A 15129-nucleotide genomic window follows, 5' to 3' on the forward strand; every position below is an offset into this window, starting at 1 on the left:
TCCAACCAAAGTTGCAGATAAATTCCAGGCCAAGGTCAGGCATGGGACCATACAGTCTACACCTTCACCACAAGATGAACTGGAGTCAAGTAAGATGTAGTCTTTGAACAGCATTTACTATGATTTAGAAGTGATACACAAAAAGGCAAGAATTTATGCACGTCAGCTTTTGATTTCGTCTCGGAGCATGTCTTTCATTGGGTGAATGAAAGACTAGGAAAGGAGCCCATGGGTTTAAAATCTCTGACTTCCACCATATTAGAGCTAATTAAGTACTGGCTTCCCTTGTCAAGTTATCACTGTTGTTTCACATGTACATATATCACTGTCTGTTTCCTAGTGTTTTATTCACCAGATGAAGGAGCATGGATATACTCCGAAACATTGTGTCCATCAAAATATACAAGCTGGCATCCATACATTCTTATCTTCAGTAAAATTACATTTTGCATGGCATGCTCGGTCCATTGGTGTGATGAGCAAGGACACTCGCCACTGGCCCAAAGCTCAGAAACTATAAAGCATATTTATCCATGCATCTTCAAAGTACACAAGATATAGACTGTAAGATGCCAATGTCAAGATCTTCCTGGGTTCCCAGATACATGTTACTTATCTCCAAGCGATGAGGCAGAATTCTGTTATCACTGGTGATGATCACGTTGATTCCTCATTTAAGTACAAATATTAAGAGAAAGTAAAATGAAACCATACCTTAATTTGCATAATATAAAATAACTGAGCACTAAATATTCTTCACCGCATACATGTGTAAAGGAATCCGAAGCTTTTGGGGGGGATTTCTTGTAAGCCAGTGAATCCATGGCACCTGAGCAAGAAAGCTTCAGGAACAGTATTCATGTTTGCAACTCAAGATATATGGCAGTACCGCTGGCCGTTTCCTACACACTGAAACAGCAGTTCTACATCAGTCGTATCACTCCACAAATGACCCAACAGGTGTTTGTAACACAATATCAATATCAGTCTCTGATATTGTGGCTATATTATTGCTAGATGACGCAATAACCATATCAGGCAATGAATCACAGTTGTAATATCATTCAGTTATATTCATTGATATCACAATATTACTGGTTCAAACAGCAGTACCATGAACAGGAGCTATGATGCTACATCTGCCTGATTCAAAAGTGAACCAGTGAATTACAAACTTGCTTGAAAACTAGGGCTGCAACGAATACACAATGTGGCGAATATGATATGTATCACGGATATTGGGTAACCAATGTGAGTAATTATTCACAAGTATAATATTGTAGTTAGGGGTTCCAAATTGTGTATCAGTCACTATGTTGACTGTTAATTTGTTGTAGTAATAACTAGTGATCAACATGACACTCATATCTTGTACTACTATCTAGTACACTAATAGTTACAGTCCACAGTACCATTTGCAGCCATTGTAACCTATTGCACTACTACAATGCTAGTACATATTCCATTCTTGCATATTTCCACTTTAATAAGGGCTTAAGTAAAACATGCTCAGATAAAAAATTGTAAATATTCATTCATTTTCAGTTCCGGTGACCCCAAATAACGAATAGTATTCATGAAGGGCTATGGTTTGGGTCACCGAATATGAGAGTGTATCCTAAAAGCTAACAGCTCCATTGGAAACTAGTTAACATCGAATACTCAATGAAATGTTGATCCTAATCAAAACATCAGACTAATTCTGTGAGGTTTTTGCAAGATTTATGTTAAAAAATATATAAGTTGTTTAACAAACTGTCATTAAAATTTTGACACAATTCTCTGTTGTTAAGAGGGAAGGAGTGCAGAGAAAGTGATAGCCAGGTGTTTGAAAAGCACATGCACAAGTACTGAAAGAGTTTTCAATTCATTTAACCAGTGCTGTGCCATCCTCACACCAGGCTGTCCATTTTCTTCTCCCTCGTAACAAATAGTGAAGTGTGACAATATTTTAATGATACGTACATTCTGAGCTTTGTACACTCTTGAAGATAAGAGCCTGATGGTGTGGATTTGTATTTTGCATTTTCCTACTGTTTTTCTTCAGCATATTGTGACATAAAAGGAACAATATTGTGTTCCATTATCAATGTGTCCCTTGGAGGGAGTGACTTAAGTTTTAAGCAACATCACAGCTGACCCTTGTAAATTAACTGTGCAATGTCTGCACAAATCAAACCACAAGACGTCTTGAAGTAACACATGGTCATGAAAGAATAACATGAATAATAATAATAATAATAATAATAATAATAATAATATGATTTATTTCGTCTCATATTTACAACTTCTAAGAAAACAATTCCTAAAGAGCACAAAGTAAACATGATGGCCAAAAGACAATTCCACCTTTTCACATTCTCTAAGTAATGTTGGCAGGTGACTGTCAAGACATATTCCAGGGACATTCACCAAGCATCACCGTCCCATGTAGCAACCTCTCCAACTGACTGATCACTAAGCTGCTTGTGAATACAGAATGATGTGCACAGCAAGAATAACATTGTTGTTTGCTATCAGTGATAAAGATGATATGACTGATAGAACTGAGATTTTCTATTGCTCAACACTGATAACATGAGCTTTATTAAATTTTGTGGAATTTGAAGAGTTTTATAAATGCACATTAACATCTTCTCTGAACACCTGTTCTGACAGTTGAGTGCCGTGTGATTTTTTCATTCCAATTCCAGACATACATTCAAATCAAATCCAGGACAATTGTAAATATGGTTACTATGGTGACACAGAACACATTTGGTACTGAACACAAAATTCAACAACGGAAACAATCTGAAATCAAACTGAAACAAACATAATATTCAAACAATGTACAAAGTGATGTCCTGCATAGAGGACAACAGACATTATAATGCTGAATGGTCTGTCGTCTGCAAGTGAGTTATCTCCCCATTGATTATCAACACTAGTGATGCAGTCCAAAGTCCGCAGGTTTCAAATTACTCCTCCAGACTCTTCATTACATGTGGATCATGGCAAAGATACCATGCCATTTCCCCTTAACATTATACATGAAACTGCGTGATCTGCTCTGTGGATACATGGGAAAATATGGCACTTACCACATCCCAGCACAAAAAGAAAGGTGAAATCTTCAAGTTCCACTGAGGAGATTCTGTTTTTTTTCAAGAAGACAAAGGTTGTTAAGTACATAATAAATCTAGATCAACATCAGCACATATTTTACATGAGGTATATACAAGTATGGATAAAACCTTTAGGGAAAAAGATGAGTAGATGTGCCTTTTTGAATCCTTACAAACACTGCATTTCGTTGAGTAAAAAATGTGTCAATTCAAATGTTTTAAAAGATATGGATGTGCTCAGTCCTTCACAAACTACAAATGACAGCGTATGCAATGTTGACTGGACTCCGGGTTCTACTTAGTAATCAAATTTAATTACTGTTTCAGTGGTCAGTTTCATACGTTCAGGGGTATGTCAAGACCACATTCAATTATGTAAATGGAAGCATTACATCCTTTTGCCCGTGATTGCTCCAACTGACAGTGAAATGCTTATCATCCTACAAAGGTAAAACCTTCGCTAACACTGTGACATGATATGGAAACATCCGTAAGTTTACAGACAAAAGCTCTAGCCTTGTGGCAGAATATTAGCCTTGATGCAAATGTAGAAAAATCCCAATAGCAACTTATCTTTCAAATTTGAGAAAATACACAAAGAAGATGAAATCAGTTGTCAGGTAAAAAGTAGGTCAAAACAGTCCCCATTGGACTCCTGGGTACACACATGATGCTTACTTTTTTCAATCAGTATCCTTCAAATGGATATACTATCTAAATATGTCAAATATACCAATTTCTGGTGGAATTTTTTCTAGTTAGCTGTGGCCAATGACCTGCTGACTAGAATGTACAAAATGGTAATTGACCATCCAGACAAAGGAAATCCTCATGATTACATTGTAAAGATATAACACAGAAGAACAAAGAAAATTCAACAAAATTACTCATGCTAATTGTGAAAATGCTCTATGTGGACATCTTGTTGAGAAGATGCATCACTTCCTTGCAACACAAGTTGTTAGGAAAAATGTGAAAACAAGCTGGATTTGTTGAAATCCGATCAGATTGGGGAGCAATGATCAAACACTAATGCTCTATACATAAACATTATTATTCAAGATCCGCAACCTTAACATATCACAGACATATCTTGTTGAACCTGTCCTGGAAGCCATGTGGGATATAGCATATGCCCCTCTTCTGACACCCTGCATGTCAACGCCCTATGCTTCCAGAATGTTTCACAGCCATTTGTTAAGTATGTCATTGCTTCTCATCTGCAAACAACCAGCCAGGTAACCATGTCATCAGTGATGAACAGTTCAGATAAGTCTACATTACTACCTAAATCACTTTGCATTGAAAAGACAGTCAAGCCTACAAGACCTAGGCACTACCACTGAATAGACATTACTGTATTTTTCAGGAAATAATAGAAAACAAAGCAGTATGGAAATTCATATTCTGTGTATATAATTACATTTTTTCTCAAAGTTCATAAAAAGAAAAAAAAGAATGTCAATATCAGGTAGACATGCTGTGAAATGATTTCAGCTGCTGTGAAAGCTGGTACACTAAATAGAAATGTAATCATTGTATTATGGTATGAAACACTCTGGAAGTAGGAGTGAATCTTGTATACATGTAAATATTATCATTAATCCGGGGGACCAATGAAGAGTGTCCTATTTGGCAGGCTTAGTTTCAGCTTTCTGGCTGAATGACAGTGGATATATTCCCCAAAAGGAAAGAGACTGGGACAGAAATGCAAGCTTTTTACCAATTTCAGTGTCTGAAAAAATGGAGAAAGGATGTCGCTTTAAGACATGCAAGAATAGGGGCAAGATGGGCTTGAGGTGGGGGAGGGAGAAAGTGACTTGGTTGCCATGTGTCTGACGTGTGTGGGTGGTGTCTAATGTGTGTGAGTGGTGTGTGTCAAACTGTGTGGATGGTGTGTCAAACTTGTGTTAGTGGTGTGTCAGACTTGTGTGGGTGGTATGTCCAAAGTGTGGGTGGTGTGCGTCCAACTTGTGATGGCGTGTCCCATGTCTGGGTGGCGTGTGTCAGATTTACAAGAATGGTGTGTGTCCAACATGTGTGGGTAGCTTGTGTCAGATTTATGAGGGTGGTGTGTGTCCAACTTGTGTGGGGAGTGTTAAAGCCTTGTGTGGGTGGTGTGTGTCAAATGTGTGTGGGTGGTGTGAGTCCAACTTGTGTGGGTGGGGGTCCAACATGTTTGGGTGGTGTGTCCGACTTGTGCTGGTGGTGTATTCAACTTGTGTGGTGTGTCCAACTTGTGTGAATGGTGTGAGCCTGACATGCATGGGTAGGGCCGGGTAAGACATGTGTAGGTGGTGAGTCAGATGTGAGGGTGATGTGTGTCAGACATGTGAGGGAAGAGGGAAGGACAGTGTGATCTGAGTGATGTGTCAGATGACCATGAATTTCAAAATAATGTCTTGGCCGAGAGTCCCTTAACTGATAAATCTATAATGGCCTCATGAAAGACATTGTCTTTCAAAACAGTGTGGCTGTAAGACTGAACTAGACAGGTGGGTATATATGCATTGTAAGATATTCAAGCAGGCATTTCACCTGCCCTGGTCAAGGTCTAGAATCCATATATATAACTCCGCTCTAACAACAAGAAAAGACAAAATTTGATGTCTACTCATTCATGTCAAACATAGCAAAATTTGATTTGTTCATCCCCAAACCAAGCACTGAGACAACTAGCACAATCATTTCAAAACATGGCACTTATATTCAAAACATATGTACAAAAATATTTACATGGTGAAATCCTCCCCAAATCTATCACAGACAATTGGTCAGTTTATTCCACGTCCTGCCTAACAGCTACCAACAAACACTTGCTGTGCTTGTGAGTCTGTAACTGGTTGGTCACTCTAATGGAAGCTGAACTGTGACACTGGTCAAGTCACACATGTAACCTGGTCGTGATGATGATCAAGTCACACATGTAACCTGGCTGTGATGACGATCAAGTCACACAAGTGATTTAGCCATGATGATGGTCAAGTCACACATGTAAGCTGTCCATGACTATGCTCAAGTGACACATCTAAGCTGGCTGTGACTGAGGTCAAGTCATACACAGTCACACATGTGAAAGCTGGTTATGAAACCAGTTATGTGACATCAGTACAAGTCAGCCATGACATCACCTCAGTCACATATGAAAGCATGCTGTCATCTCATTTGAGTCATCCATGTGAAAGCAGGCCATTACCACATAATACGCCGTCCCTTACACATGTCACATGGTTGTAGAACCTGAACACTTTACCAAACTTAAGCAACTTCTGGTACAACCCTGATGCACCATGACAAGGTGGACGTGGCTAGTTGCGGTAGTACATCAGGTACGTCTTCAATGCAATAGGCAGCGGCAGCTGTCCTATCCTCTCCCTCAATATTGTGCCCACCACTACCCGTGGTCGTCCATCCTCCTGTTCCGTGCAGTCCATGGCGTGGTTGCCGGAGCCCTCAAAGCTGCTGGCAGGTGATGCCTTCTCACTGTTCTCATGCGACGTGTCAGCTTCCAGAGGGTCATCTCCTAGAGACCCGATGCCTGACGTTTCAGAGGTATCAGCACTTGTGTTGGATGAACAGCGAATCTTGCGTGGGGGACTAAGCCCAGATTTTGCAACATCGTTCAACTGCAGCATTTCCACAATGTCAACACCTTCATCATCCTCATCATGATGATCTTCGTCATCATCATCGTTGTCAGTGTCATCAGAGGAATGGGCATCAGCCAGAAAGCGACCTATACCATGAAGTCTGCTGCTGCTATTGTTGGAGGCCGTAGTGGAGCTGGAATGACTTCCTGAGGATGCAGCACCATTTCTGGTTGGGGCACTCCTAACTCTGGTGGTCTTCAACTGTTGTTCTCCAGAGGCTCCTGCCTCAGCTTCACCCTCCCTCTCTGTCTCACCCTCAGCACCACCCTCCTCCATCTGCTCATTGTCCTCCTCCATACCCTCTTCCTCTTCCTCAGCATCAGCAACACTCCGCAGGAAGCGTCGTCTACGAATCAACCGAACTGGTTCCCCTCCCTCATCATCATCGCTGTCCTCAAACTGCCCCAGGATCATCATCCCCATGCTCATGGGCACAATATTGATGCGTCTCTGTTTGCCTGCACGTTTCTTGACAGGTTCACGTTTCTTCTTGCGGACATTCTTCAGGTGAGGAAAGGAGGCTAGGATGTTAACACGTAGGATCTTCCTGATGGTGATGCGACAAACTTCCTGCAGCATCGGCAGTGACACATCAGCTGCAAAAAGAAATATCAGCTATAGAAGCATCAGATCATCAAACCTAATGCAGATGGAGATCTCACTGCATTATACCCCAGACACCTTTTTAGAAGGTTTCACCATGCACTTCGAGTCTAAGCTTACCCGAACATCAGAAATGCACAGACACTCACATTCATTTTGATAACATAAAGGATAAACTGTGTTTAAACCATACTTCCAGCACTTGGATGTGTTATTAGTTTTCATTTCCATAAATTCTACTCTGAACATGTGGTGAAACTGTTTTGACATTTTGGAATAATGGAACAAAGACGATTAACTATGACATATCAATGATCAAGTTTAGTCCTTTGTGCAGGTTTACCTTTTCACAAACAATTTCAAAATGAAAATTAAACTTTATTAAAACCAGAATGTGTAAAGAGAATAGATAGATATACCATAGATATACCAACACAGTGTTCGCAAAAAGCGTCTGGCCCTCTGACAAATCTGGCAGATTCCCCAGTGGTCAGATAGAAATCACCAACCCGCAAGACCCAATATTTCACAATGTCTTTGTGTGAAGTTGTCATTTGTGGCATGTGACACTTGTTTGCTATTTATTTATCTTATGTTTGTTATCATATAATGTTAAAAATTTCAATGTCAGTTATAGGAAATGTTAAATATATAATGTTTGTTGAACTTAATTCTGTGGGTCCTGTGAATTTTCATTGGGTCAGACAGACATCTGAAACTTACAGGACCCAATATCCTGTTACTTTGAAACACCATCATGAACACTGCCAACAATGAAAAGAAACAAGAAACACAAGCTTAATAATAAATTGTTGGATTTTACAGTTTCTGGTGAGTTTCTAAATCATTCTGAACAATGTTCAATAAGTAATTGTTATTAGAAGCAGGTAGCAGGTTAGTAATGAAGTCACTGTGTCTATGTTGACACAAATATGTACTCACGGAGATCAATCATTTCATCCTCCTTTGATGGAGACACAAGGGTGGCAAAGGAAACTGGAAGGATGTTCTTTGTCTCCCATGTTGTCTCTGAAGTGCGGCGTATCTGTAACAGCTGGTGGAAGACACAAAACCAAGTAATAACGAAAGCAGGTATAGTGCCTCAGTAACACATCCGGAATCAACCTCTTTCTGGCCACTGACTGACTGATTGTTGTTAAATGCCACACTATTGTAGCTATTTGCCGGTCTGAAAATAATCAAGCCTGGGCCAAAACATCCAGTAATAGGGATATGATAACATGTGTCTATCAAGTCAGCAAGTGTGTCCATCCAATCATTTCAGTTGGCTGTTACAACAAGCATGGGTTAAAGAAGGCCAGTTCTAACCCAGCCCTTTAAGAGCTTTTGGCACCACAGACCATCATTGAGGACAATATATTTCTCTAGTTCAGTGGAGCAAATACATCTGATTTTACAGGATTTCAGTAGATTCAATTGAGAAAGTAACAGAGAAGAGCAAGGAAATTGTCACAGCAACTTCTGTTCATGGTGAGAGACCAGTGACCTACCTGATCATTGAGGGGCATGACTAGCACCCCTCCAACGTTGATGAGATTCTTCATGTAGTTCTCATGCTCTTTTGGGCAGGCAGCTCCACAGTACACACGGTCATACTGACGGCAGCAGGAGTTGATCTGGAGGCAGTTCCCAACAACAAACATTGGCTCGCAGAAGTCAAACTCGTCGAAGGTATCGCAGTTCTTCTTGAACTCCTCAAGCCTCTCCCGTGCATATTCCACAACATCCTCATACAGCTCAACACCATGGTTCACACCATAAGGCCCTGAACACAACGCAGCGCATGGGTGAGTAGCAGTCAGTATGAGGTCAGCAAGGGTAAGGTTTGGTTTGTTGTTAAATGCAGCACTCTGCAATATTCCAGCTATATGTCAGAACAAGGGTAGGGCAAGTAGGATTCTAGACCATAAGACCCTGAACACAACAGATGAGTGAGAAAGGGTGGGTGGGCAATTTAACAGGGGTGAGTGGGTGGTGAAAAGGAGGTGAGTGAGCAGTGAGAAGGGGGTGAGTGGGTCGTGAAAAATGGGTGAGTTGGTGGTGAGAGGGTGGTGAAAAGGGGTGAGAGGCTGATGAGAAGGGAGTAGCTGGCAAGAAGTTGTTGAGTAACTGGTTAGTAGGGGTTGAGTAGTTGGTGGGTGGGTGTATGGCAAATACATTACTATAACATAAGGCAGTGAACATATCACAGCACAAAAATGAGTAGGGATGAATAATGGGTGGGTGGGAGCAGGGCAAGGACAGTTCTACATCATGCAAACTTGAACACAAACACAGGAAATAGGTGAGTAGGGACAGTAAGTGGACGTGGGCAGGGCTGGGCAAATACAGCTCAACACTATACAGCCCTGCACACAACGCAATGTGGGCGTGCATGCGTATATATGTTTTTGTGTAGGGGGTGAGTAGTTGGTGTACAGGGTGGTGAGTAAGGGTGGGAGAAGTATGGCCCTCAACACAACTACCACAAGGTTGAGAAAGGGAATGAGATGTAACTTGGAACTGAACAGTGGTGGGGAAGTATATACGACCCTAAGCATAATGCAGAACATGGGAGAATAGGGGTTGAATGAGGGGTAACTGGACAGGGCATGCACGAATGTACCACATGAGAGGTAGGAAGAACCATGGGCTTATACAAGTACATCATACAGGATGAGACCTTACCAAGGATAAGTCCTGTCATGGTACTGAGGTAGCCAGTGCCACTGCCCAGGTTGAGGAAGGAGAGGCCCTCCTTCACCTGCAGTGACTCCAAGACTTCAGAGTAGATGCAAGGTGCCGACAGGTGTAGGTGGCCATGTTTCCAAGCCAAGTCCTTGTACGCGCTGTCTCGGTGCCCGTCAACGTAGTAGTCCGCTCTGTCAACAGCACGGAACACTTTCTCCACGAGGGGACTCTTGATGTAGTCGGCTTCCACCAGGTTGTCCACTAGTTCATTGTTGTCTGCACCAGTGCTAACGGCGCCACCCATGTTGATGGATGTACGTAGTGACTTATCTGCTAGGCTGTCACATTAAACTGAAACTGATCAGAATGAACTCACATATTTATCGGTTACCTGCACAACAGACACAATCCAACCACACCACATATTTACACACTGCTGTAAACAGAAACAATTTTAATTAGTAAATTGATATATATAAGCTTTCTTGCAAGCAGGAAACACTATTCCATCATTTTAGCTATGAAATGATTAGATTTGCAAAGGAACGTATTTACCAAATGTTGACAGTTAACTTGCTAAAACAAGTACAGATATTTATATACATTCTTACTTTCTTATGCCAATCAACAAGGTTTACTGCACATGAAAATTGCTATCACTGAAGCTACATTAAAAAAAATGCAGTTTCCAGACAATTGTGGAAATCTAAAAGTGTGATATACTTAAGTGAGTATGTTCAAAATTGCCTCTATTCACCCAGCAGCAAATGGGTACCTGGTGGGATAAGTTATGTGATCATAAACTTCTAGCAATTGGGATTATCCATGGAACTAATGAACTGTGGAACTCTGTTAGAACTTTGGGCACACTTTGGTGTTAAGTTCAGCGCAATAAAAAAATCCATATGAATATTTTTGTTATTATTATGAATATTACCCTTTCACCCTGACTCATGGAACGATATCAGCAAATGTGACTGGACTAAGATTACAGTGGGTAGAGGAACAGATTCATTTCTGCTTTGAGTCAAATGAGTGTGTGACAACTACAGGTCTGCCACAGGAATCTAACCTTCAATTAAACTAACACTAATGGGATTTTAAGCTAAAATTACCTATAAAGACCAAAATCTAGACCATTTCTTTCCTTGTTACTTTTTAATTTATTTGGGAATTACCTTAAACACTGTTCCCAGAATATATCAAACAGCAAAAGGAAAGTGTGCAGCCACTGATGTTTACTAAACTTGTCAAAAGAAGACCTTTTTCTCAAATATTCTGGCCATCTGTCATAATCCACTTGCCTTATTTTTCAGCATTTATATACAGACTAAAATTAGCAAAACTCCCACCCTATGTCACTTCTCCCATTTTCACCACTTGCCGGGGCATGCTAAGTGCAGCAAATGATGTAAAATGTAATGATACAGGTTTCACCAGGCACATACTGTTCGGAACTGTCAGTAACTATATCTGTCTTTGCATAAGGCAGCACTTTGTCATCTCTAGCATTTGACATTTATTGTTGAAACATTCCAGTTACTGTTGATGTGATATCAAAACATATGGAACAGTACCAACATGACTGTCATTTTGCATTACTATTTGTGACTTTGACAAGGAATGCAATGTTTTAGTGTAAGGTGGTAGTGGATATTCTTACAATTTAAGGAATATGAGTGTGTCTCTGTTAAGATTATATAGGTGATCTATAAAGACACATGGCAAGTAATAATCACACTCTTAATACAGCTTTTGATTCTATTTGTAACTTGAGTATATCTACTTTAGATCCCTCCTGGGGTAGCATAGGCCTTCAGCAACACATGCTTGCCATAAAAGGCGACTATGCTTGCCGTAAGAGGTGACTAACGGGATCAGGTGGTCAAGCTCGCTGACTTGGTTGACACGTCATTGGTTCCCAAATGCACAGATCAATGCTCATGTTGTTGATCACTGGATTGTCTGGTCCAGACTCGATTATTTACAGACCACCGCCATACAGCTGGAATATTGCTGAAAACTACCCACTCACTTTGGATCCCTTTACAATAGAAATAAACTACAACAGTCATTTTCAATGAAACTGAAGTATTTTCAACACTTACACTGAATCTTATTAGAAAAGACAACATTTACAGTGCAATGACAGTATAATTCACTACACAACACGATTGTTGACAAACTTGGTGATATGAATCCCTGGGAAACAGACAGTTAAACTTGACTTTCAACAACTGGTAACTCCTTAAAAAATTCTTTCTGCCAAAAAAAAAGTTTTGAAACATGAAAATCATTTCAAACACTTGCTCTCATTATTTTGCAACATATGTCTGAGGAAGTAAAATCCCAAATATGACATATGTTGCATTTGACCACTCCAAATGGCATCGTGTAATCACTCATTATTTTGGATTAGAAAAGATGAGTTGTTACTGACAAAGATTCATTGACAGAAGACAGTCAGGGAGAGTTATTATTTCAGAAGTAGAGGTAAAATGACCTGACTGCAGAAATGAATATTTCCAAATTTATCATGATGCAACTTACTATTTTGGCTGTACCAACTTAAGATCGAAACAAAATGTTGGGTACATATTATGCAAGTGACAAGCCTCATTCACGTAACTCATGACCGCTCACCATGTCTTGGGAGCAAATTTAAAGTTACGTTAAATCTGTACAAACTTTGCAAAAGAGCATTCAAGAAGTAACTTCTGATTTGAGTGTTGAGAGTTGACAAGTAATTTCAGTCCGCGACATTTTGTACAGTCTGAACAAGGTCTAAACCAATATTTGTTTTTCTGATGTAAGCCTAATTTCCCTGTGCCTTCGAGGTCGCCACTGGCAGACATTTAGAAATGTTTCATTGTGAACTTATTTGCGCTGACTAGTTATTGTCTTGCAACAGAGCTGAATGACTGTTTCTGCTTCCTGTCCGCTAAACGAGTCAATTGCGATCTAGCGTGCAGCTCGCCTTCGCTCGACTCATGTCTGACAGTCGATGAAATCTCGTTCTGTCGTCTGAGCAGCGGGCGACCCCACGTACACTTCGCTGCTGAACTAATGGCGTGCACCAGTACGCCGTCAACATGTAACTAAACGCAACCTTTCTTTCGGTAAGGCACATTAATCCGGACGAGGCAGACGTCTAAGACTAGATTGTTACGACATGATTGGCCAGGTTACCTTCTTTTCCCCTTGTACTTCAGCTGCTCGACCAAAACAACAACACTGTGACGTCACGCATAAACAGGGCAGAATCCTGGGAAAACGAAAGGAATTTTCATTTGAGGTTGACAACATGAGTTGTATTGTATTTCATACTGTGTTATCATATGATAATGTAACCACATCGTTGACTATTTTTATTTTTATTGCCATTTATGCCAGAATTTACAAGTAACTTTCACAAGAACCTGGTCCCTGTTGCAGCATTTGTCTCCCCTAGCTTCGTGATGTAGCTTTACAGATGGCAACAGGTGCACATGGGAAATTAGCCTTAGATTATCCAAGCCAACCAATCATCTTGTTGGCTGTTCCGTTAAACTCCCTCGCAATTTTGATCCTGTTAAATGGCGTTTGGGAAAGTCAAGGAAGGGTAGGAAAATTTTGTTTTTCTCCGTGTAAATGAATTATTAGGAAAAGACACGTATTTCCAAATTTAGAAAACTACTTGTTCTAAACTTTTGTCGTGTTTGGTTGGTTTTGTTTCTTCAAAATATTCACATTTACGCTGTTTCCATATCTTACTGTGATAAGTTTATCCACAGGTTTGCGCACGTAGGGATAGATCATATAGTGAGTTTTAAGGAAAAAATAGTGTTAGTCACATTTCTGAAAGAGTGAAAGTTAGTAAAGGTGTTCCTCCAAGCCATTGCGACACAATTCAATGATAGACAAGAAGGTGTCAGTTTGTTTAGATTAATTTTATTTAGCTCAGAGCACTGCAAAGTCAGTTTTTGCCGACGCATAATGTTGTTATCCAAAACGAGGCTGCAAAACCCTATGTCTCTTGTAAGGAATATTCCTGCAATTAAAATTGGTACAAAAATAAAAGCTTCTCAAATCACTGCTTGAAACACTGTAAGGCTTGAAAAGCAACTTTTGTCTGTAGTTTTGATACAGATTTTGTTGTTTATTAAAGTAATTTTCGCAACTTTCGCATTGCGGGTATATTTCCGCCATTGCCGTGCTTGTTATGTCACATGTCCCCTTCGTCATACACGGTATGAATTTCACAGATGGATGAGGCGCTGTTCACATTATACTCAACACCTCACTACACCTTGGATGTTTTCTGTTAGTTATGTCAGCCATTTTTGTACAATAACAAGCATTGAAAATTGCTGTAGCAAAAGCTACTGTTTACCTTTTGATAACTTTAACTATTACAGTTAATACTGACGATTCTTTGTTGCAGATAATGTGTATGTTTTTTACTAAGGCATATAAGAAATCAGTGTGTTTATAAAATGCCATATCTGATGACTTTTTTTAAAGTGAACTTGTTTTTGAGATTTTACATGTAATAAATATTTTAGGTGGGCAGATTTATCACATGAAGTTACAGGTTTCTGGTAAGTGATTTGATCATTATTATTAGAAAATATATTCACACCCAACAAGCCAATTTGAAACCAGATGCATTTTTCAAAAGAATTAAATGTTGGAAGTTTTGTATTAAAAAACAAACATAAAATATATGATTAATATAGTTCCCTCATTGTACTGAACTATCTAATGCATATTAGTATATGTTTTCTTAAGATCTATATGTTTCAGCTAAAATTGTATTCTTTTTCATATTTGTGTATTTGTGATACCATGAATTATACCTTCTCATTTCTCCACATCTCACAACATTTGCTGGTAAAGTGACGTTTTCTAATGTGAGTCATTGTTGTTTTACATAACATGAACATAAATAAGTATTTTGTAACAGCCTGGTGAGGCCGGCTAGTGGATGATACAATGAGCATCAAATATTTGTGTCTGACTGGTTCTTTTTACATCACATGCAATGCAAGAATGTGAAATCGGGTGTCAAAGCCTTTTGTTCTTTTCAGTCATTCATT

General features: G+C 39.7%; 2 protein-coding genes across 5 annotated transcripts in view; one reads left to right on the forward strand and one right to left on the reverse strand.

Moving 5' to 3' along the window:
- Positions 1 to 2250: 2250 nt before the first annotated feature.
- Positions 2251 to 13297, reverse strand: LOC137290572 (protein-L-isoaspartate O-methyltransferase domain-containing protein 1-like). Of its 3 annotated transcripts, none has more exons than XM_067821609.1 (5): positions 13241 to 13297; positions 10049 to 10408; positions 8872 to 9146; positions 8303 to 8414; positions 2251 to 7353 (listed from the first exon to the last, which is right to left on the reverse strand). In XM_067821609.1, the coding sequence occupies exons 2-5, from the start codon at positions 10353 to 10355 to the stop codon at positions 6416 to 6418; spliced, it is 1632 nt and encodes a 543-aa protein (XP_067677710.1). In that variant the 5' UTR covers positions 10356 to 10408; positions 13241 to 13297; the 3' UTR covers positions 2251 to 6415. The 3 variants fall into 3 exon arrangements, with proteins under 3 accessions (XP_067677710.1, XP_067677709.1, XP_067677711.1); XM_067821608.1 differs by having other exon boundaries at positions 10049 to 10402; positions 13241 to 13285; XM_067821610.1 differs by lacking the exon at positions 13241 to 13297 and adding an exon at positions 12217 to 12308.
- A 297-nt stretch (positions 13298 to 13594) lies between these two features.
- LOC137290578 (lethal(3)malignant brain tumor-like protein 3) overlaps positions 13595 to 15129 on the forward strand; it is a 38522-nt gene continuing 36987 nt past the window's right edge. For both annotated transcript variants that reach the window (XM_067821616.1, XM_067821617.1), the window contains exon 1: positions 13595 to 13652. The gene's annotated coding sequence lies outside the window, so the exon portion shown is untranslated. The remainder of the gene's footprint in view (positions 13653 to 15129) is intronic.

This window comes from Haliotis asinina, chromosome 7 (assembly GCF_037392515.1).
Source record: "Haliotis asinina isolate JCU_RB_2024 chromosome 7, JCU_Hal_asi_v2, whole genome shotgun sequence".
In the NCBI taxonomy this organism is placed as follows: Eukaryota; Metazoa; Mollusca; class Gastropoda; order Lepetellida; family Haliotidae; genus Haliotis; species Haliotis asinina.

Excerpts from the sequence above, each read along its gene's own strand:
- LOC137290572 (XM_067821609.1), bottom strand. The coding sequence starts at position 10,355 with ATGGGTGGCGCCGTTAGCACTGGTGCAGACAACAATGAACTAGTGGAC. Across the intron at positions 8,415-8,871 it reads TCATGCCCCTCAATGATCAG|CTGTTACAGATACGCCGCAC; the intron begins GTAGGTCACTGG and ends GTCTTCCACCAG. Across the intron at positions 7,354-8,302 it reads GGATGAAATGATTGATCTCC|CTGATGTGTCACTGCCGATG; the intron begins GTGAGTACATAT and ends TTCTTTTTGCAG.